Source organism: Copidosoma floridanum, unplaced genomic scaffold, assembly GCF_036245765.1.
Source record: "Copidosoma floridanum isolate Cflo_tuat_1 unplaced genomic scaffold, Cflo_Japanese_pri ptg000001l, whole genome shotgun sequence".
NCBI lineage: Eukaryota > Metazoa > Arthropoda > Insecta > Hymenoptera > Encyrtidae > Copidosoma > Copidosoma floridanum.
This window is the reverse complement of record NW_028321878.1, coordinates 1607467-1626886: the sequence shown is the minus strand read 5'-3', so window position 1 is coordinate 1626886 and position 19420 is coordinate 1607467. Positions and strand designations below refer to the sequence as shown.

The following is a 19420-nucleotide window of genomic DNA, read 5'->3' as shown; positions in this document are numbered from 1 at the left end:
AGGGAGCCCACCACCGACCAGATGTTAGTAATACCTACGTGCCGTCGTACCTACATCCCTACGCCGGACACACTGGCACGCGCCACATTCGTCAACGAGTCGCGTTGCAGCGAGCATCGCAATTGCACCTCACTACCGATCTCCAGCATGACACTCGATACCAAGTCCCAGACTTGCCTTGCACTCGCGATCGGACGATAAACTGAAAGCAAAGCAGCGCTCGTTTCGGTTTTTCATCGAGATCGCGAGCCGATCGGGAAAATCGGCAAGTTTTCAAGTGTTTTCTCTTTCTCGTTCTCCGAACGCGAGCGAGCGCGATCGTTATACAAATGAGTGAAAAGTGACAAGGAAGAGCAAAGTCGGACAATGGCGCTGATATCGAGCAATCACCACCACCACCACCACCCGCACCACCATCAACAGAGTTACCGATCCGACTCGCCCGGGATGTTTGCCGTGGGCTACTCGCCGGGCAGCGCGTACGGCCGCGACTTTTCCAACGACAGCGATCTGACGGAACACCGCGACATCCCCAGCAACGGCAGCAGCAGCACCGGCCACTACGAGTATCCCCAGATGCTGGACCGCTGCTACGACAGGTCCCCCTACGGGCTTGTCCCCTTACAAACGTACGCCCACGCATGCTTTTATTTTACTTGTACAGCTGTAGAGCTAACAAAATAAACGGTTACGTTGATGATAGGTACGAAACGACGACACAAAACGCGCTGGACTACGGCAACGTGACTCGCGTTCACGTCTACGAGGAAAACTCGCCCGAGTACCAGAACGGCTGGCACAGGTGGCGGCCCGGTGAACTCGTGAGCCTGGGTCCCGAGCAAGTGCCCACGGTCCACCCGAGCGACCCCTGCTGGGACTGCAACCTGTCGGCAGCGATACCGGTGAGTGTGACTATATACGGGAGATCCGCTGCAACCGATTTTTTCTATAAATCGTGAACATTTTTCCCGCAGGAGATCGGTACGACGATCGAGCCACCACCACCACCACCTCCACCACCGGTGACACCAAAGGCGATGACGGCGACGACAGTAGTCCCGGTGGAATCGAACCCCCGCAGACCGAGTAGGCGTAGGTCGAGCAGAGACGTGCCGGCTTCGCCGAGCGTTTTGAAGCGCCGACGGTTGGCGGCTAACGCGCGCGAGCGACGCAGGATGAACGGGCTCAACGACGCGTTTGACAAGCTACGCGAGGTCGTGCCGAGCCTCGGTGCCGATCACAAGCTGAGCAAGTTCGAGACCCTCCAGATGGCACAGAGCTACATCGCCGCGCTCGGCGACCTGCTCAAGGAGCACGACCAGAAGAGATGAGATCGGTAAGTTGATCATGCATTACCGATACGTCGAACGGGGTGGAAATTAAATTTTTACCTTGCTTTTACTTTTTTTTTTTTTTTCAAGTAAATCTAGTTCCTGTCCACAGTGGCCATACATTGCTGTTCGAGTGAAGCTGCAGACTCGTGCCCGATTGAGATTTCCCTGCCATAATGATAATACCGGCGTGAATGTAATAAGCTCGTTATGTTACGGATCGTTGATGAACTATTCAAGTATTTTTAGAGGACTAATTATCCACTAGCGCGGATCTAATTCATATATATATATATTTTTGAAACATGTGTGTAATTTATATGTACCAAAGATGATCGAATTGGGGGGTAGGGGGGGGTGGTCTATTTGATATAAATAGCTAGTGGAGAATATGAGCTCGCGTTGATAAGCTTAGTGTAATTTCGCGATAGGACGGGTTAACTTATTTTTTTAGTCTGTACCATTTGCTGTATAACGATTATTGTAAATATGACCAAATAAAAACGTAAGCTTTGATGATATTTGAATCCTGTGTGAGTTTATTTATTTACATACGAACTCAAAAATAGGAAAAAAAGTGTATCTCCGTCGTATAATGAAAAAAAAAGGCCAACGCTTTTCGGCTGAATTTGAAATTCAAAAGAGTAAAAAGAGCATGTTACATGCAACGAACATATGGCCCTTGTATCAAAGAAGTTCATGTGCAACACGCAATCGCCCTAACGGTTTCTTTTTCAAGAAAACAATGATGCGAAATATGATTATGAAAAGTAAAATTTGTGCAAATGAAAGATGATCGAGGGATGAAGAAATTTACATCTCGAGACCTCTCGGCCGAGGAAAAAATTTGTCTGCGGGGGGAATGAACAAAAAAGGGGAAATTTTTCTGAAATACAAGGGGGCATCGCGTGCGGTCACGCCGAGGTGAGTCGGGAGATCAGCGCTGCTCTGTATACACACATGTATAACATACTGGGACTTGCGGGGACGCTATTATAATACGGTATTATACCACCTATAGCAGTGGGTGCACGACGATGAAGCAGCGTCCAACTGTCTCGTTTGAAGGGGGGAAAAAAGGGAGAGAGAGCGCATGATGATGAGTATCGCCACGCGGCTGGCGCGTGCCCTCTCCGACTGCCTATACAAGGTACTTGCATATATACATACGTCGGCGCACCTTTCAATTCGCTCTTGTTGCTTCCTCTACTCCGCCCATAACTGACTCGGCGGTGCACTGTATTTCCAGGACTGGCTTTTATTTGCCCCTCCTCCCCCTTTTTTTTTAATTTATACTTACAAGCCCCTCGGGGTCGCTTCCGATACTCGTAATTTATTTTTCATAAAGATAGAAAGCGATTTACCTATAGGGTGCCTCGACTCGAGTGACTTTTTTTCGAAATCGGTATTAGTTGACGAGGGCTGTTCAAAGTACATAATAAGGTTTTTCATTTTTCGGGCTAATAAACACGCTATGAAAACAAAAAAACATCTGATAATGTGAATTGGGCAGATCGTGACTTAATTGGTATACCTCATGCGAACGGTTTTTGTTGGCGATTCGTGCTTGTGCCTTGAAATCGAAGAACTCCCCTGGACTGGATTACGGTGATCGCAACAACGGAGGGAAAGCGAGAGATCGCCACATGGCACGAAGCAAAGCGCACTTATAATATATAATAAGGGCTATCCGTGTATGGTCGACTCACTCTCTCTCTTTTTTTTTCCTCCCTCTCGGTGTGTGTCATCTGTTGCTTCTTCACCGCTTTCGGTTGGGGGTGCCGGTGCATGACGAACCTCTCTCCGCGTCACCCCTTGTAAATAGGATTTTAACAACGCGGTAATTGACATACTCATCCCCTACCTTTCCTCCCCTCTCGAAAGGGATCCACCACCTATGGTATCCACCCTCGCGATCGCTTGACTGTTGAACGATGCGGAACGAATGATGGAACGATATACCAGCTCGAGGCCCACTTTGTTTCTCATACGCACCCATGCTATTCAGGCCCTTTTTTCATGCACCCTCTTGTGGCCTCGTATTTCTTGTTTTTCTCTCTCTCTCTCTCTCTCTCCCTCTTTGGACTTTTATGATTTTCGAAAATTAATTTTCCACCTACAAAAGAGCCGAGACTCTTTCTGATAGTCACATTGTCTTTGAAACATAGTTATAAAAACGCTTTTTTCCAATTAATTTTTTTTTTTATTGCATTACCTAGTTCACTATTAATTTTGCTAATACCTCTAATTAACTCTATTACAAACGCGATGCTTCAATAAAAAATAAATCCATCGACTTACAAAAATATTAAGTAACAATACGTACTATGATCTATCAGGTAACGGCAAAAAAATACTTTTGTAGCCTTGCTTGCACTAGAAATGCCTTTTTCTAATTTTGAGTTGACGAACTTAATTCATCTGATCGACTGGCAGCTGCTGCTATGGCATTCATCAACGAAGCTCTAAAAACAATAACATGTTATTCTCGAACCGCGTTTCATTTCATCACGGGAAATCTAAAAAAATATATTATCGTTACCTCACAGCACCTGACTCCAATGCATGAACTCCCGCAATGGTTGAACCATTTGGTGAGCAGACTTCATCTTTCAATTGCCCGGGATGTTTCTCTGTTTGCAATATCATTTTTCCCGCACCCACAAGAACCTGAGCTGCAAATTTAGTAGCAGTCTCCCGGGGAATACCTCTTCTTACTGCTCCATCAGCAAGTGCCTCTACTATCATGTATCCCTGAAAGCAACCACTTTATTATAATAAACACGACAAAAAATTCAAAAAGTATTTTAATGAGCCATATGACTCACATAAGCAGGTCCTGATCCTGTAAGTGCGCCTGCACTGTTCATAAGAGATTCTTGAATTTTTTCACATATTCCTGTACTTGAAAACAATAACTTCATGACAGCTTCGTCATTTTCAGTAGTCAATGAGCTGCAATAAACTAAATAAAAATTTTAATAAATATTTCACCATAAATTTCAAAAAAATACACCAATTGAATTTACATTAAGTTTACCAGTTATTCCTTCAGATACTAGTAGAGGAGTGTTAGGCATAGATCTGACTATCCTTGGTTTTGAAACTATTTTACTTAATTTTGCTTGTAAAGCAGATAAAGTCACTCCAACAATAACCGATATAAATAGTTTTTCTTGATTACAATTACTAGGAGGGATGCTTGTTTCAAGTGCTTCATTTAATAGCTGAGGCTTCACACACAACAGTATGATATCACTTTTTTGAACAACCTCATAATTTTTAAAAGTTGTGTTTGCTCCCACATTCTTCCAGATGCTCAAAGTTTTCTCTGTACGACTTGATATCCATATATTATTTGGTTTTATAATGCCTGAAACCAAAATATTAAAAAAATAAATAAATGATTCTAAAAGCAAAGTAGTAAGAACAAACACCTTTTTTCAAAATCCCCATTCCAATTGCTTGAGCCATGTTTCCTCCACCAATAAAACCAATGATTTTGTTTTGTAATAAATCTGAATCTGCCATTCTTGAGTTTATCTGTTGAACATAACAAAATAAAGAATTAGATTCAAACACAACATTTTTTTAAGTTACAGAACTAAAATATATTGCTCTAATAACAAACTGTTTTATGATCATATATAATTTTGCAACTCAGTATGAAGTTTCCTGTTGTAATGATTCATGGTTTTTCGTTTAAATCATCTAATATTATCATATCTCTTATATATCGCACATGACATTGCCTACTTATCTGTTTTAGACAGTTTTAGAGAGATAAAATGGGAGTAGGGTTAGGATAGTATGATAACAACAACCAGACAGGAAAATTCTATTCATCTGAGCAATTAAGTATACAAGTACAGCAAGATTATGATAAAAATCGCACTTTGACGTTCGCGCTTCACGCAATTATCTAACAGTTGTTAATCTAATTATTAAAGTATTCCAAGGTGTCAACTTACACACAGATGCTTGACTGTTCCAGTTATTGATACTTATTTCCTTATTGTTAAGCCGCAATCACTGTGATAAGGAAAAATCGTCTTCATGCAATATGATTCAACTTGATATATCTTACGCTGTTTGTTAATCTTAAATGGTAATAATTATTGCGGTGTGTAGTTAACGTACGTATCTTCTTTCGCGAGAATTTGGAGCGAAAAGTTTGAATGTAACCGCTCGGTTCAGAAGGTTCTCATTTGCCCAACAACAAACATTGCAACTTGCGACACGCGCGCAGAATGAGCACCGTGATTGCAGGTTGACTCGATGAAGACTGCACTTGACGCAGCAGTAAGTAGCCTGCACTGCAAGCTCTACACCTATTGGCTCTGGCTTGGTATAAGCTCAGTTAACTCGGTTATCCCGCCATCAAGAGAGAAGAAAGAAGAGAGAGAGAGAGGCTGGATCCAGTCAGCAACCACCTACGCAATAGACATATATGATTGATACTGTGGACGACCATCTCACTGGACTTTGTCTCTCTCATCCTCGGAGCTCTTCTTCTTTTGTTCTTTGTACTTTGCCTCCAGTTTACGTGTGGGTGTGTGGGTCAGTCCCTGTTAAGTGTGCTCCGTTGTGCTTCACTCTTCAGTGCTTGTGACCCCATGCTCCTGTTCCTCGAGTTTGAGAGTTTTTTCGTGTGATCACTGCGAGTAAAGGTGTCCTACTTTTCGATTGAAGGATCAATTGGCTCGTGTGGGCCTGCGAGTTGTGTAAAATAATATGGACCAAGGGGGCCCTCCTGAGGGGGCCCCTGTCATCACTGTTGATATGGATATGTCTTGGCCGGATGACAACATCGTTTCTTCCTCGACGTTTTGCGACAATCCCAAAAAACTCAGTAATAAATTGTTGTTTCTAACCGTGAGTATCAATTTTCTTTCGTTACCGCGCTTGACCTGGTTTACGTAGTGATTTTGTAATCGAATCAAAAAAAAAAAGAAACCAACGAAAAGTTGTAAATATAACTTATTGATTACCGAAAAATGTATAAATGGATTTTTTAACTTTTTTTTTTTTAGGTTGAATATGTTGACGAACAGACAAATTTAGGAAGAGATTTTTCTTTCTCGTCCCGTCCGAATTCCCCTCTGTCGGACTTCAAACATCAAGTCAGTCCTCATGACCCAAATATGAGTTCGGCAGCTAGGTATTCCCCGACTCCAGTGCCACTACATTCTTCACCCTTCAGCAATTCCGCAGTCGTGCTCCAGGAGCCTTCTTCTCCTCTGATATCAACATCAGAATCTGCTGTGCGAATCAATAATGAATACTCATCGCAGCTTAATGATCAGTCATCCAACACCAGTACTTCACAAAGTGACAACTCCGAAGATTTTACCGATAGTACAAATGATGAACTAGTTTCAAGTGTCAGTAACGAATTGATGTTTGTACAAGGTAATTTTTGTCTACATTTATACTTTATGTTTCTTTCACGTTTCGATACTACATCAAGTTTCACTCTGTCAACAGGTTCCAACTCAGATCTGGAACCGTCGTCAACTCCGCTTATGTTGGCTGGCTCAGATTTAACATTTGCAAGAGACTTCCTTGTAATGCAAGAAGATCAGATAAACGTTATTAACTCTATAAAATTGAATTCTAGTCTTGATTCTAATGTTGATCAAGTTGTACAAACTACCTTACCACTTGATGATTTCAATGATGAGTCAAACGCACAAATGCCGTTATTAAAGAATTACAAGAAAATTTCTGAAAGTGATCAGTCTTTTGATTCGAATAAAAAAAATTGTGATTGGTTTAAATGTGAAAGTAGCGAAGATGATATTTTATGTACGATCCATAATCTAGCTAGTTTCATTACTATTTTTTTCCAACTAATTTTTCATTTTCTATTCAGGGCACGAAGACTGTGACAGTATCTGCATGGATACTGCAGAATGCACTTTACCTGACGTGTGTACGATAGCTGATCAACCAGTTCCCTCTAGAGCTGTGGCAACACTACCTGGCCAATATTTGACGATTGATAAGCTTTCATCTTCCAATTTAGCGACCCAGTCGACAGAGTTTGGTGTTTTTGCAAAACGTGACATCCGTTGTCGCACTCAATTCGGTCCGATTGAAGGGATTTTACACCCTTATGATGGATCACCAATTAACGGCCTACCTCTACTTATCGAAACTCAGGAGAATGAAGAATTTATACAAATCGATGTTTCAGACGAAAGTACAGACTCTTTTTTTCAACTTTAAATTACAGTTGTATAAATAATGAACAAAAATTTTACACAAAATTTTACTTGTAGATTCTTCAAATTGGATGCGTTTTGTAAGATCAGCTGAAACGTACAAAGAACAAAATTTAGTCATTTGCCAACAAAACGATAAAATAGTATTTTTAACCACCCGAAATATAATGCCTAAGGAAGAATTGAAAGCTGGTCCAAGCCTTGAGTATGGTAAACGTAGAAATTTATCTGTGCTTGAACCTAATGATATAGGTAAATTTAGTTGGTCATTTTTATTGAATGATAAATTTATGTCACCAATCTATAAATTTTGTACTCATTCTGCAGACTCAAGTATCAAAGACATCTGCAATAAAACTCAAGTAAAATCTAGTTTATCTGCAGAAGAAGAAAATTTTGAAAATCGTAGAAGTAATTCCAGAAGATTGCTTAAAAAACGTAAAGCAGCTCCGGATTCATTTCAGTAAGTAATTTTTTTTGTACAACTTATGAAAAGAGTTAATTTTACAAAATTAAAAATAACACTTCCTCGAAAAAATTTTCAGAAAATACTTGGAAAACAATGATGAGGATGATAACGATAGTAATTTAAGTGATTTAAGATACTCCCAAAGTGATATTAAACAGTCTTTCACAGGAAAGGAAAACTCTCCTGTTTTAAAATTAGAGTTGATGAAGCAAGAAATTACACAATCCAATCAAATAGACTATCCAGAAAAAACTGCATGCCCAGTATCATCTAGCGTTTACAAATGTACAGTTTGTTCCAAACGTTTTACGAATAAATTAAACTTTCAACAGCACTGCCTGATACATGGTACGAAAGATAACGAATCTCTCACATGTAACGTTTGTCTAAAAACATTTTTAAACAATTCTTCGTTAAATCGACATATGAAAACTCATCAAAGTAAGTTTTATTTTGTACAAAAGTATTGACATCTCCACAACCACTATGGAAATTTTAATTTTCAGAAGAAAAGCAAGATCTTGAATGCCCGATTTGTAAAGAGGCATTTGGTCGTGTTTTAACGCTGAAGGATTTTTCTGAAACTTACATGAACAAGGAAGATGAAACATTTACCTGTCCTCACTGCCCAAAGTCATTTTCTAGTTATGCTTTGACCCGCAAGCATGCTAGAGCACATCATATTGATCGCAAACACGAATGCCAATTTTGTTTCAAATGTTTTCCGGCAGCAGACAAATTGAGAATGCACTTGCTAAAGCACTCTGATCGCAGGTATTTAATTTTTTTTTTTTTTTTTTTTTTTTTTTTTACATGATCCGTAAGTTACATGGAGTAAAATAATTACGTTCACTGCTGTACACGTAATGTTAAAGTCTCCGTGTAACGAACCTATTACCACTAACATATTATTCTACCGTGCAGAGAATTTCAATGCGCAAATTGTGGAAAACAGTTCAAACGAAAAGACAAACTCAAAGATCACGTCACTCGTGTTCATTACACGCCGAAAAGTAACAAGGACCAAATATCATCGAATAGTCGTGCCAAAAAAATAATTCCAAAGGTATTAAAAAAAATAGTGCTGAATAGGGCTTTGTCCAACACATTTTAGTAATTTATTAAATTTTACTAACAGATGGATCCAGTTGATTGTGACCGTTTTATTTACAAATGCCGTCGTTGCCAAGTAGGTTTCAAGCGTAGAGGTATGCTTGTCAATCATTTAGCCAAGCGACATCCAGACATACCTCCTGAATCGGTACCAGAACTCAGTTTACCGATTTTGCGTCAAACTAGAGATTATTACTGTCAATACTGCGATAAAGTGAGTGAAAAAAAAATTTTACTTCGAGTTGTAATAATTTTCATATTGTGCACCACAAGATCGATAAAAACTGCTAAATATGATACAGGTTTATAAAAGCAGCAGCAAAAGAAAAGCGCACATAATGAAAAATCATCCAGGTCAAGCTTTACCGCCAACCAATAGGAACAAGGATTACGACATTCCCGGCTTGCCGAATCCCACATTCAGTCAGGCTGCTGGAAGTATCAAAACGATTCCCCAGGGTTGTCAGTGGTGTCACAAACAGTACGCCAGCAAAGTAAGTCGCTTTTTATTTTGTCTAAGAGGCCCCTTGATGATCTTATGTTGGCTTGATTTCAGGCAAAGCTGCTGCAGCACCAGCGCAAAAAGCACTCAAGTTTGATGGAACCGTCGGAAAAAATGCCGCGACCACGTAGCCGTCCACCGCAAAACCAGAATCAGCCACCAGCGTCGTCCAACAGTCCAAGTGCCGCGGACGAACAGTCGATAGCGGTTGATATGAGTACCGAACGGGAGGATGCGGACAATCTTGGAGAGTTCCCAAAGTCTCGAAGCGCGCGAGTTAGCAGCAGTACCGAGTTTTCAGCTGTCGATGGGGATTTTGAGTTTCTCGCCGGAGCACAATTTGCTCGCGTACGAGACATGCGCTGAGGGAGCGAAGACAAACGCCGCGTGACAGCGGCAGTCTGGAGCTCGAGCAATTCATCCATCGTGAGACATGGGAATCCGATGGAATAAATTATTTTGTGCGCAGCGGAGCTCTACACGGACGTGGAGCGACTGCGCTGCTTATTGTGCTGCCTCTTCCAGGTCGCAGGATGTCTGGGGTGACAGCGATAACGAGGGAGGCCAATGAAATAGGAGCTAAAGGAGATGTGGATTGCAGTTTGTTGTGGCGACGTTGAGCGTCGCGCGCTCGCGCTGACAGGTATTTTTCGTCAGAGTGCTGCTGCTGTTGTTGTTGTTGTTGTTTTGTCTTGGCAGTCGATCGTCTGACTTTTGTCTAATGGCATGCTATCATGTCCAATTTGAAAGATGAACTTATTGTTGAATCTGTCTTTTCAAGAAAAAAAAAAAAAAAAAAAAACACACACACATTTGAAACTCCAATGAATGGTTTAGTAAAGAATGAAAAATTACTTGGTGTGTTAATGATATCCGATTTTGACTTGCTAGTCATTGTTTTGAGATATTAAAAAAGAAAAAAAAAAGATAATCATAGTATTCAAACTATGACATATGTGATGTATTTTATTGAGAAAAAGTGAAAAGCCAAATAAGTTGTTTTAAAGTATTCAGCTAAATAAATGGTAACACAGTACATTAGACAAATCTGTAGGAAAATGCGTCTTGAAAGTTTTTAGATGAATATTTGTTGAATCAAAACAAAAAAGTGAAATAAAAACAAACAAACGTACGAATAAACAACAATAACAAAGTAAAACAAATCGTTACGTGGATTAGTTATATAAAATTTAGAAAAATGAATAAAATGGCTTGTCCTGTAATGTAGTTACAGTTTCTCTGAAGTGATCGACAAATATGATCGACGCATTTCCGTATGAAGTAATCTTTGCGCGTATTACAAAAAATCTATGTCTATTCATCTCCCCAAGCTTCGAATTAGCACAAAACTTATTTAGTAAGTATAGTTATCAGATAAATAATTTACTATCGTACACTCCTCTAGGAGAAGAAAAAAAAATTATAAAGCCACACAAACATAGCAAACACGTACACATACACACGAACGAAGAATTTTGTCTTTTCCGTCTTTACTAGACTATTATTCGGTTAAATTAGAAAACTTGTTGTCATCGAGCATAATGTACTCTAAACTAAAGTGTGTGACTTTCCATTTTTCGAATCTTGCAATAGACAAAAAAAAACAAATAAAGCACAAGAGAGAATAAGCCTGGCGTAAATTAAAACAAAAAGACCTTTTCTTTGGCTCGTAAAAAGATTATACTTACGACTCGACATGCGCATATTTGAGATGTACATTACATAAAAGTCCAACGGAACGAAGGTTACCATGTACAACACTTGTGTAAGAAATGTGTAGAGAGATTTGACAGCAGCTGAATTATTGTTTTAATGATCCCAAAGTAAATAAAATGACAACGAGCAAACTTCAACAAACTAATTATTCACTTTTTAATTTTTTATAATACCTCTATACACATGAAATTTTATGGTTTTTTTTTTTTTGTACAAGTTAAAGAGAAGCGCTTCAAGCTCACCTATGACCAAATCGAATAATGAAAAAATATATAATCCCCGTTGTTTTTTTTTTTTTTTTTTTTTTTTTTTTTTTTATCAAAAATCCATGTACGGATTCACGCGCATCGACGCAAATCGCAAACAAAAATTACCCATCGGGGTTTCCAAACCGAGCGTGGAGACACGGCGAGAGCGCGTTGATGTATAAGCTTGCATTTACCGGCAGTTGGGCTTGCAAGTGTTCGAAGACTCGAGTTTCTCGCTGGCGATGGCTAGGGGCCCCACGAGACCGGGGCCCCCGTTGTGGGAGTGGTGCGGGCTTATCGTCGGCAGGGGCAAGCTCGGCAGTACGGGGCTCGCCGGCACCTGGTACTGCATGTTGGCCGTCTCGTAGAGCTGCTTCTGCATCACGGCTAGCGAGACCTTGTTGGCCGAGAGGAACTCCTTCATCGAGATGAGCTCCCCGGACATGCGCCGCGGTATGGTGTACACCGCGTCTCGGGACACCAACCTCGCAGGCCTCCGCTTGGCGTAGTAGATCGCCGACACCGACGACCTGGATTACATTTCACCATGGCCATCAGTAACAACGACGGGGACAGATTTTTCGACAACTTACCTCCTCCTGGGCAACTTTATGGAGCGGTTGCGACAGTTCAACTTGTCAATGACGCAGTTCAAGCCCTGCTTGATGACAATCGACGTCACGTTGAGCAGAGAGTAAATGCAACAGCAGCCGATCACCAGGAACATAAAGTTGGCGAACCTGTACCTGTGTGATTAAGAACAATGAGTGCCAATTGGTGATGATAAACAACAAAGCACCTGGCAAACGATATATCGAGAGAAGGAAGAATAAATGCCGAGCCCTCACAAGTGAACGTAGGGATACTGGGGCCTCTGCATGCTGACGTAGTCGCCGAAGCCGATGGTCGCGAAGCTCACAAAGCAGAAGTAGAGGGCCTCCAGGTAGTCCCAATCCTGAGCGAAAGGTAAATTATCATCACTATACTATTTGCACATATATATATATGTAATTCCTTATTTGAAATTCGTTGTGGATGTAATAAATGAGCGAACGATAAATTTTCACACGAACCTCGAGGGTCGCGTAGAGGGCCGCTGCGGTGCAGGCGACGGCGCACGAGGCCAACGACAAGTACAGCATCACCCAGTAGACGCTCGGCTTCCAATGCTCCAGGCCAATCTGTATCATCATGAGCATCACTCGCGTCACCCCTTAAATCGTTACGAGCAATATATACACATTATGAGAAGCTCACGTCATCTTCGTCGTCGTCGACGATGTCCGGCAGGGTCTTTCCATCCTTGGTTCCGGAGCTGCGGGGAATCCTCCTCGAGCTCGCCAAGGTTGTCTGGCGTAGGCGCCTCTTGAGCCGTCTCAGGTGCAAGCTACGCAGGATCCACGCGAGGAAGGTGATTATTCGCTCGAGAAAGAGATTGAAGAAGAGTATGCCGCCTGAAACGAAGCGGCGCGATTACGGTGTTGGGCCGGTCCGCGTATTCGTTTGAAGGGGTATACGTTACCGGAGCAGCCGAAGAACCCGTAGACAATGACGGCCGCCTTGCCGGCACTCGTTTGGGGAGCCGTGCTCCCGTAGCCTGGAAGAAAATGTTCATGTATACGCGCGAAGGGTGTCCGTTGGGATTACGAGCATGCGGGGGAGCGCGCGTTAAGTGAGACGCGGCTGGTAGCTGGGTCACGGGATTATTAGGTGGCATTCTCGGGCAGTCCCCATTCTTGAGGCTCGCGCCAAAGATTTGCAAGCGAGCGCGACTGGCGACAACGCGCGACACCATTTCTTTCGTCCTTTTTTTTTTTTTTTTTTTTTTTTTCTCCCTCGAGGCTACGACGGGGAGGAATGCGCTCCCCTACATGCACGAAACGCAGGGTGTATACGAATCGTGCGGCTCACCGATGGTCGAGACGATGGTGCCGACAAAGTGGAAGCTGCCAGCAAAGTCCCAGCGACGGCGTTTGTTGATTATACCAATGGCCGAGGCGTTGCCGTAAGCGTAGAGCAGCTCGTGCAGCCGTTGGAGGGCTTGCGAGCTGCCGCGCATGTGGTGCCGGCGAAACGCATGGTACACCTTCCAGAACTCGGCCGCCTTCAAAATATAATTTTACCTTGCAGGTATACATACATACGAAAGTGTAAATTTGGTTGTCACGCATAGTTTTTTTTTTCCCAACTTTTCCTGCCTTTGGAGGGAGGGAAAAAAAAAAGGTCCCCGGAAATCCGTAGTCTGTCCTCGTGTGTTATATCGATCAAAGCTGTAGGGGGAGGAGGGGTTTCGCAACCACGACGGCTAGGTAAGCGATTGTCATTTAATGGCTCTCCCCTTAGTTGAGCTCTACATTTGCCCTCAATACAAACTGGCAAAGTGGCTATGTAACCTTCGCGGAAGAAAATGAAATCAAGATCGCCGGCGTGTACGTGCATGTGCAAACATTCCGTTAATTGGCTGGGCTATTTTTTTTTCCCCATATTATTTCTCCTTTCTGCACTTTGAAATGGATACTTGTAAACACAAAGTTTGGGTTGATGAAATTTCGCTTACCGATCAGTCGTGCGATATGGTACATTTTATTATTTTTTTGAGTATATAAAGTTACAAAAACAGTGCATGATGAGAAATCGGCATTTTATGGTATGAAAAAAAAAAAGGAATCACAATCTCGAAGCTTCGAACGCTAAAATTGCTTAACAAAAGCGTGCACGTGAAAAAAAATTTGGAAACTAAAAATCAATATGAAAAAAAATGTTAATGTACGAAATAATCGATGTTATCTTGTAAAAACATAATTTTGCATTGTGGGTCAGTACAAACAGAAATACAATTGCAATTTCGGATTGGCCGATGCATATTTCATTTTAAATCGATTTCCCTTGATCTAAATCCCGGTACTTAACCCTCCGCTGCTTATTCTTTACATATACATGTACTCTATAGTTCAAAAGTACGCGGCTGTTGGGCGAATTTTAAATACTTTGGGAGCGAATAATTTTTTTTATTTTATTTTCTATTTTTTTTTACACCGTAGCAAGTGCGAAGCGAAAAAAAAAAAAAAAAGGTACATGTAAATGAACGTGTATATTATGAAAGTGAAAAGAAAAGGCTCGATCTCACCTGGTTTAACTCGAGATCGGACTCCAGCCTCTGGAAGATAAACGCACCCACGAGCATGTAAGCCGAGAGTACAAAGGCGAGCAAGACGAACCGAGCGTTGTCTTCCGCAAATCCCCCATCACATCCCATCTGGCTCGATCATCGCTCATTTCACTTGCCAATCATTTGCTTTTTTTTTTATTTTTTATCAAACTAAGTACCCAATGCAATTTTAATAAAAAAACCTACAACCCGTTTTTTATCCGCAAAAATGTAAGACTGCCGATCGGTTCTTGCGGCTTACTCCGAGCCGTAGCTTATACCACCCGCGCTTCTTCTCGGCTGTCTCTCCTGCATAGCTGCTACAACTGCCCTCGAGATAAAAGCGCGCCTGCGCCTATGGGGCTGCTCGAGGGGTCATTGAAGTTCTCGGCTCTTTGCGGGGATAAATTAATATTTGTATGTGTATATATACTTACACTTTGCGCGACTGGATTATTGCTTTCGGCCACCCTTGGCCCAGGGCCGCTCTTCTGTAAATACCTTTTTCTTTTTCCCTGAGATTTCGTGTTTAATACATAAAGAGTATAAAAACAAATCAACAGTCGATAGCTTGAGTTTCGACGAGGTCAATAATCGACAATATACGAGAGTACGACAATAAGCCCACGGGAAAAAATTGCTGGTATTGAAAGATCTGGGCAACAAGGTATGTTGCAAGCTGGTACTTTCCAAGACATGGAAATTTTCGCTACCTTTATCTTCTACTCTCGATCGATGCAGCTGCACAAGACTTTTAAAAATGTGTTCCAAAAAAGGATCTCCGTCTTTTGATCGAGTATTCCGAAAAAGTCCTTCAAAATCTCTACTCGTGCTTTTGAAGAGGAAAAACAAAAACGCACAAGTTCAATGGTACCACCATCGGTGTGAGCACCAATGATTTCGTGTTTGTACCGAAATACGTGAAATTTATTTATTTATTTTTCCTTCTCTTCGTTAATAAAAGGGCTCTTTGCGTCCCGTGAATAGGACTGCGAGATCACAGGGAGAACTTGGCCGTGTGATTGCAAGCTCCCTTTTTCTCCTCTCCGAACTTGATTGCGCCACTGCGTGGTGTTTACAGTCCTTCTTCGTGCATAAAGGCACTACGTTTTTATCTCGTGGGAGAGAAAAGAAGTAGAAAAAAAAAACACACACACACTTTGACCATTTATACAAATTTTGAATTGCAGTACTTGTCTCGTTGCGAATCATTTCTGGGGCAATATTGCGCGCCACCACGTCCATTCACAGTTAGTAAAAATAGCCGAAAAGTGTATACGCGCGCGACTCTGTCCGTGAAAAGAAGCACACATGAATGCGTGGCTTTTTGAAAGGTACCCCGAAACGCAATTCCCAAGTGAACCTCTACAAGGTTGCTTTGTTGTTCCCCTTATCTCCCGAGGGATACCGCTGCCACCTTTGACGACGCCACGCTTCTTTTTTCGGCAATAACAAATCGCACAAGATTTTTCATAAAAAACATATATTATATATTGATGCATATTCTTCGAAGCAACAGTTTAACACTAAATATATATGTACGAGTCTAATTAGATTTTTTTTTTTTTTTGTACACATCAAATGTTAGTAATAATCGTAATGAGCTAATGATGAAAGTTGTCGAAAGCGTAGAGTCGGGCCTCAATGCCTATTCTGCGTGGGTCCTTCCTCCAGTTTCCGCCAAACGACCTGAAAACGTGCGAGTGAATATAAATATATATCCCCCTGTGAGCGGGGAAAAAGGAAAAGCCCAACAACTCACGTTGCACATCTCCCTGACCAAGGCTTTTTGCACGTCTCCCTGGCCGGCCTCCCGCTCGAGCTGCTCCCTGACCTCGAGGACCTGGAGCGCCCGGACCACAGCTTCCGGCCGGCCGCTCAGGTGGAACTCGTCCGCGGGACTCCTAGCGCTGTCCTCCTCCAGCTGCTTGACCCGCTGCTCGAGGCTCCTCACGTACTGCATCGTCTGATCTAAAAAAAAAAAAAAACAGCTGATTAAACTCTCGTGTCCAAGTCTGTAGGCATTGTAAACATGTGTCTATAGGTAACCGTTGAAGGTGGCTTGCTGTTGTTGTTGCTGGTGGTGGTGGTGGTGGTGCTGGTGATGGGAGTGGTGCCGCGGGGGGAGCTGCTGGCGGGTGGGCGCGCTCTCGTCGGCGTTGGTGCTGGAGGACGAGCCATCGCCGTCGTCCCTTTGGCTTCCGCCGCCACCACCGCGCTCCTCGTCCAGGTAAAGACAGAGCTCCTTGAGCTCGAGGTTGTCCTTTATGAGCTCCTGCTGCTTGTTGTCGAGCTGGCGTAGCTTGTTCTGGTAGGCCGAGACCTCCTGGCGCATGACGCTCGCCGTGTACCGGCCGAAGCGCTGCCACTCCCGGGCGAGCTTGCGCCCCTTTTGCCGGTCGTCGTCGAGGAAGCAGCAAAGGTCCCGCAGCTCCTGGTTGTCGTCGCTCAGCCGCTGGTTCGCCTCCTTCATCGCCCTCAGCTCGCTCACCTACGTGTACCAATAACATGTAATATTGTGTATTCGCGTGTGAAAATATATACCCATGTTGCCTATATGTATATATATACGTATACAAACACTCACGAGACTCTGGATCTGGCGGTGCTGCTCGGTGACCAGCCGGGCCATGTCGCTCTCGGTTTTCCTCACGAACTTGAGCATCTCGACGGGTCCGAGTCGCAGAAACTCCTCGTCCGTGATCCTTTGTCTCGCCGGTGCGGCTTGCCCGGCGACATTAACACCCGGCGCCGGGGCAACCGCCGGGAAGCTCTTGACCTGCTGCTGCTGCTGCTGAGGTGGAAAGTTACCTCCCTGCTGCTGGAGCTTATCCGTCCTGCTGTAAAACGACGCGCGATCTTATGATTTCGAGTGTACAAATTAATCCCCCCCCCCTCCTCCTAGCTCGTGGCTTTAATACTATAAAAGTCCGCGCGCGGCCAGAAGTGTCGAAACGCCGGTTGTTACATATACCCTGCACGTTACGACTGGTTTGGGTATATACACCTGCTAGGGAAGGTGGATCGTTGCGTCAATTCATTAAATACCCAGGGGGTACTTGAGGTGTATATACTTAATCGGGTGTGAGAGATTCTTGCTCGGCAAGTGGGGAATACATAAATATACAATTGGCCAGCCACCACGTATTTGCTCCAATTGATTTGCTTTTGACGATTATGTTGTATTTGGTACTCGGGACTTTTGACCGATACTCGTGTAGTGGATATCACATATGTAGAACTCACCCGATGACAGTAGGCTGGGCGTGGGGCAGCTCGATCTTCTGGGCGAACTTGCTCTGGACGGCCTCCTTGACTTGGTTGGCGAGCCTCGCGGCTTGCTGCTGGTGTTGGCTGTAGTGGTGGTGAGCCACAGCCGCCTGTTGGGCCTTGAGGATGCCCGGCTGGGGTGGTGGCTGGTAACGCGGTGGCAACGGCTCGAGACCGCCCGGTTTAGCCGGACAACCAACGTTGGACTGCAGTTGTTGCGGCGCTGGCACGGACAGGGACGGCTGATGCTGCAGTTTGACCTTACCGGACATCGTGCCCCGTACCGATTTCCGGGCTCTGCTGACGCGGATTCCTCGCTACGCGAACCGGCCGGATTACGCTCCTCCCGTAATATTGTACCGATCAATCGTACAGGTACACCCGTAGTTGCGTTGAGTATACTCTATTCGCCGCGTCATCGCGTGTCGATGAAGTTAATCCTGCGGTATCCACTGGTCCCCTTTGCTCGCGGTGAGCTCGCATGACGGGTGCGCACATTGGCCAAAATTTAAATACCTCCGCCAACCGAGCTTCGCGTTTTTTCGGCTGACGATGATCCGGGTATGTGGGTCAGCCGCGGATCGGTTCGAGGCCCGCTCTCTTAAACCTCCTTCTTCTTCCCCCCCTACCCCAGTCTCTCTCTCTCTCTCTACCGAACTCGCGAAAACACTCGATCGGCGCAATGTACTTAAGAACGATCCTCTTGTGACTCTTTTCTTTATCTCTCGCGATCGTCCATCAACCGGGGGGGGTATATGGTGATGAATCACTAGCGATTTGTATACGCAAAACACGAACCTTGCGTGTATATACAATAAACGCACGTTCACCGAACTTCACTGCACGATCGGAGTCACTGCAACATTATACCTGGGTCCAAAGGCGGAATGCACGATTTATCTCGTATGAGCTGGTGTAGATTTGCCGAGATTGCGCGCACAGGTGACAAATGTATATCGAAATCGCGGTGGAGGAGACAGCTGGTGAGCGTAAAAGCTCCGGGCCCGGGGAGAAAGTGGGACCAGGCTGTGGTATGGAGATCGGGGTAGATACGCGTGCCGATGTCAGAGGAGGCCTCGTGCACACAACATGGCCGAGCCGCTACAGAGGGACCCCCGAAGGGAATTTTTTGTCGAGGTGAATACGTGTGGCTCCCCTTCCTCTCTCCTCGACCTCGGCCTTATACATGCACACACCGAGTGGGGACTCACTGGGGGACTACTCTCTCTCTCTCTGTGAAAGAGGAAGGGAGGAGCGCGCCGTTCACGGCAAAGTATGGGTATGTATATACAGGTATAGATATCCTGATTTTTTTTTTTTTTTTTTTACGCATTCGCTCAGGTGTGCGAGAGATAATTACCTTCTCAAACATGTATGTATGACTAGTGTATATATA

The 19420-nt window shown here is 43.7% G+C and overlaps 4 protein-coding genes across 7 annotated transcripts; 1 reads left to right on the top strand and 3 right to left on the bottom strand.

Moving 5' to 3' along the window:
• Positions 1-3540: 3540 nt before the first annotated feature.
• P5cr (Pyrroline 5-carboyxlate reductase) lies at positions 3541-5645 on the bottom strand. Its single transcript, XM_089589069.1, has 7 exons — positions 5472-5645; positions 5303-5383; positions 4769-4874; positions 4372-4704; positions 4160-4296; positions 3874-4085; positions 3541-3796 (listed from the first exon to the last, which is right to left on the bottom strand). Exons 3-7 carry the CDS (start codon positions 4860-4862, stop codon positions 3724-3726), a joined length of 849 nt encoding a protein of 282 aa, XP_089445195.1. The 5' UTR covers positions 4863-4874; positions 5303-5383; positions 5472-5645; the 3' UTR covers positions 3541-3723.
• A 3-nt stretch (positions 5646-5648) lies between these two features.
• Positions 5649-10435, top strand: LOC106636226 (PR domain zinc finger protein 10). 3 transcript variants are annotated; one of them, XM_014348558.3, is made up of 12 exons: positions 5649-6206; positions 6365-6743; positions 6819-7139; positions 7207-7536; positions 7616-7810; positions 7886-8021; positions 8104-8468; positions 8534-8801; positions 8952-9093; positions 9166-9354; positions 9443-9634; positions 9697-10435. In XM_014348558.3, the coding sequence occupies exons 1-12, from the start codon at positions 6066-6068 to the stop codon at positions 10006-10008; spliced, it is 2970 nt and encodes a 989-aa protein (XP_014204044.2). In that variant the 5' UTR covers positions 5649-6065; the 3' UTR covers positions 10009-10435. The 3 variants fall into 3 exon arrangements, with proteins under 3 accessions (XP_014204044.2, XP_089445184.1, XP_089445182.1); XM_089589058.1 differs by having other exon boundaries at positions 7616-8021; positions 9697-9823; positions 9920-10435; XM_089589056.1 differs by having other exon boundaries at positions 7616-8021.
• Positions 10436-11657: 1222 nt separating this feature from the next.
• Positions 11658-14900, bottom strand: LOC106636296 (potassium channel, subfamily K, member 13-like). Its single transcript, XM_014348654.2, has 8 exons — positions 14734-14900; positions 13518-13710; positions 13129-13203; positions 12864-13060; positions 12680-12787; positions 12455-12561; positions 12200-12352; positions 11658-12136 (listed from the first exon to the last, which is right to left on the bottom strand). The coding sequence occupies exons 1-8, from the start codon at positions 14860-14862 to the stop codon at positions 11797-11799; spliced, it is 1302 nt and encodes a 433-aa protein (XP_014204140.2). The 5' UTR covers positions 14863-14900; the 3' UTR covers positions 11658-11796.
• Positions 14901-16257: 1357 nt separating this feature from the next.
• Ccdc85 (coiled-coil domain-containing protein 85) lies at positions 16258-19221 on the bottom strand. 2 transcript variants are annotated; one of them, XM_014348511.2, is made up of 5 exons: positions 18001-19221; positions 17342-17594; positions 16804-17245; positions 16517-16725; positions 16258-16443 (listed from the first exon to the last, which is right to left on the bottom strand). In XM_014348511.2, exons 1-5 carry the CDS (start codon positions 18294-18296, stop codon positions 16396-16398), a joined length of 1248 nt encoding a protein of 415 aa, XP_014203997.2. In that variant the 5' UTR covers positions 18297-19221; the 3' UTR covers positions 16258-16395. The 2 variants fall into 2 exon arrangements, with proteins under 2 accessions (XP_014203997.2, XP_089446416.1); XM_089590290.1 differs by having other exon boundaries at positions 17342-17591.
• Positions 19222-19420: the final 199 nt, after the last annotated feature.

Excerpts from the sequence above, each read along its gene's own strand:
- P5cr (XM_089589069.1), bottom strand. The coding sequence starts at position 4,862 with ATGGCAGATTCAGATTTATTACAAAACAAAATCATTGGTTTTATTGGT. Across the intron at positions 4,705-4,768 it reads AATGGGGATTTTGAAAAAAG|GCATTATAAAACCAAATAAT; the intron begins GTGTTTGTTCTT and ends TTTTGGTTTCAG. Across the intron at positions 4,086-4,159 it reads CAGGATCAGGACCTGCTTAT|GGATACATGATAGTAGAGGC; the intron begins GTGAGTCATATG and ends GGTTGCTTTCAG.
- LOC106636226 (XM_089589056.1), top strand. The coding sequence starts at position 6,066 with ATGGACCAAGGGGGCCCTCCTGAGGGGGCCCCTGTCATCACTGTTGAT. Across the intron at positions 8,022-8,103 it reads GCAGCTCCGGATTCATTTCA|AAAATACTTGGAAAACAATG; the intron begins GTAAGTAATTTT and ends AAAAATTTTCAG. Across the intron at positions 9,355-9,442 it reads ACTGTCAATACTGCGATAAA|GTTTATAAAAGCAGCAGCAA; the intron begins GTGAGTGAAAAA and ends AATATGATACAG.
- LOC106636296 (XM_014348654.2), bottom strand. The coding sequence starts at position 14,862 with ATGGGATGTGATGGGGGATTTGCGGAAGACAACGCTCGGTTCGTCTTG. Across the intron at positions 13,061-13,128 it reads CGGGTTCTTCGGCTGCTCCG|GCGGCATACTCTTCTTCAAT; the intron begins GTAACGTATACC and ends GCTTCGTTTCAG. Across the intron at positions 12,562-12,679 it reads CCCTCTACGCGACCCTCGAG|GATTGGGACTACCTGGAGGC; the intron begins GTTCGTGTGAAA and ends CCTTTCGCTCAG.
- Ccdc85 (XM_014348511.2), bottom strand. The coding sequence starts at position 18,296 with ATGTCCGGTAAGGTCAAACTGCAGCATCAGCCGTCCCTGTCCGTGCCA. Across the intron at positions 17,595-18,000 it reads GCCCAGCCTACTGTCATCGG|CAGGACGGATAAGCTCCAGC; the intron begins GTGAGTTCTACA and ends GTCGTTTTACAG. Across the intron at positions 17,246-17,341 it reads ACCGCCAGATCCAGAGTCTC|GTGAGCGAGCTGAGGGCGAT; the intron begins GTGAGTGTTTGT and ends TGGTACACGTAG.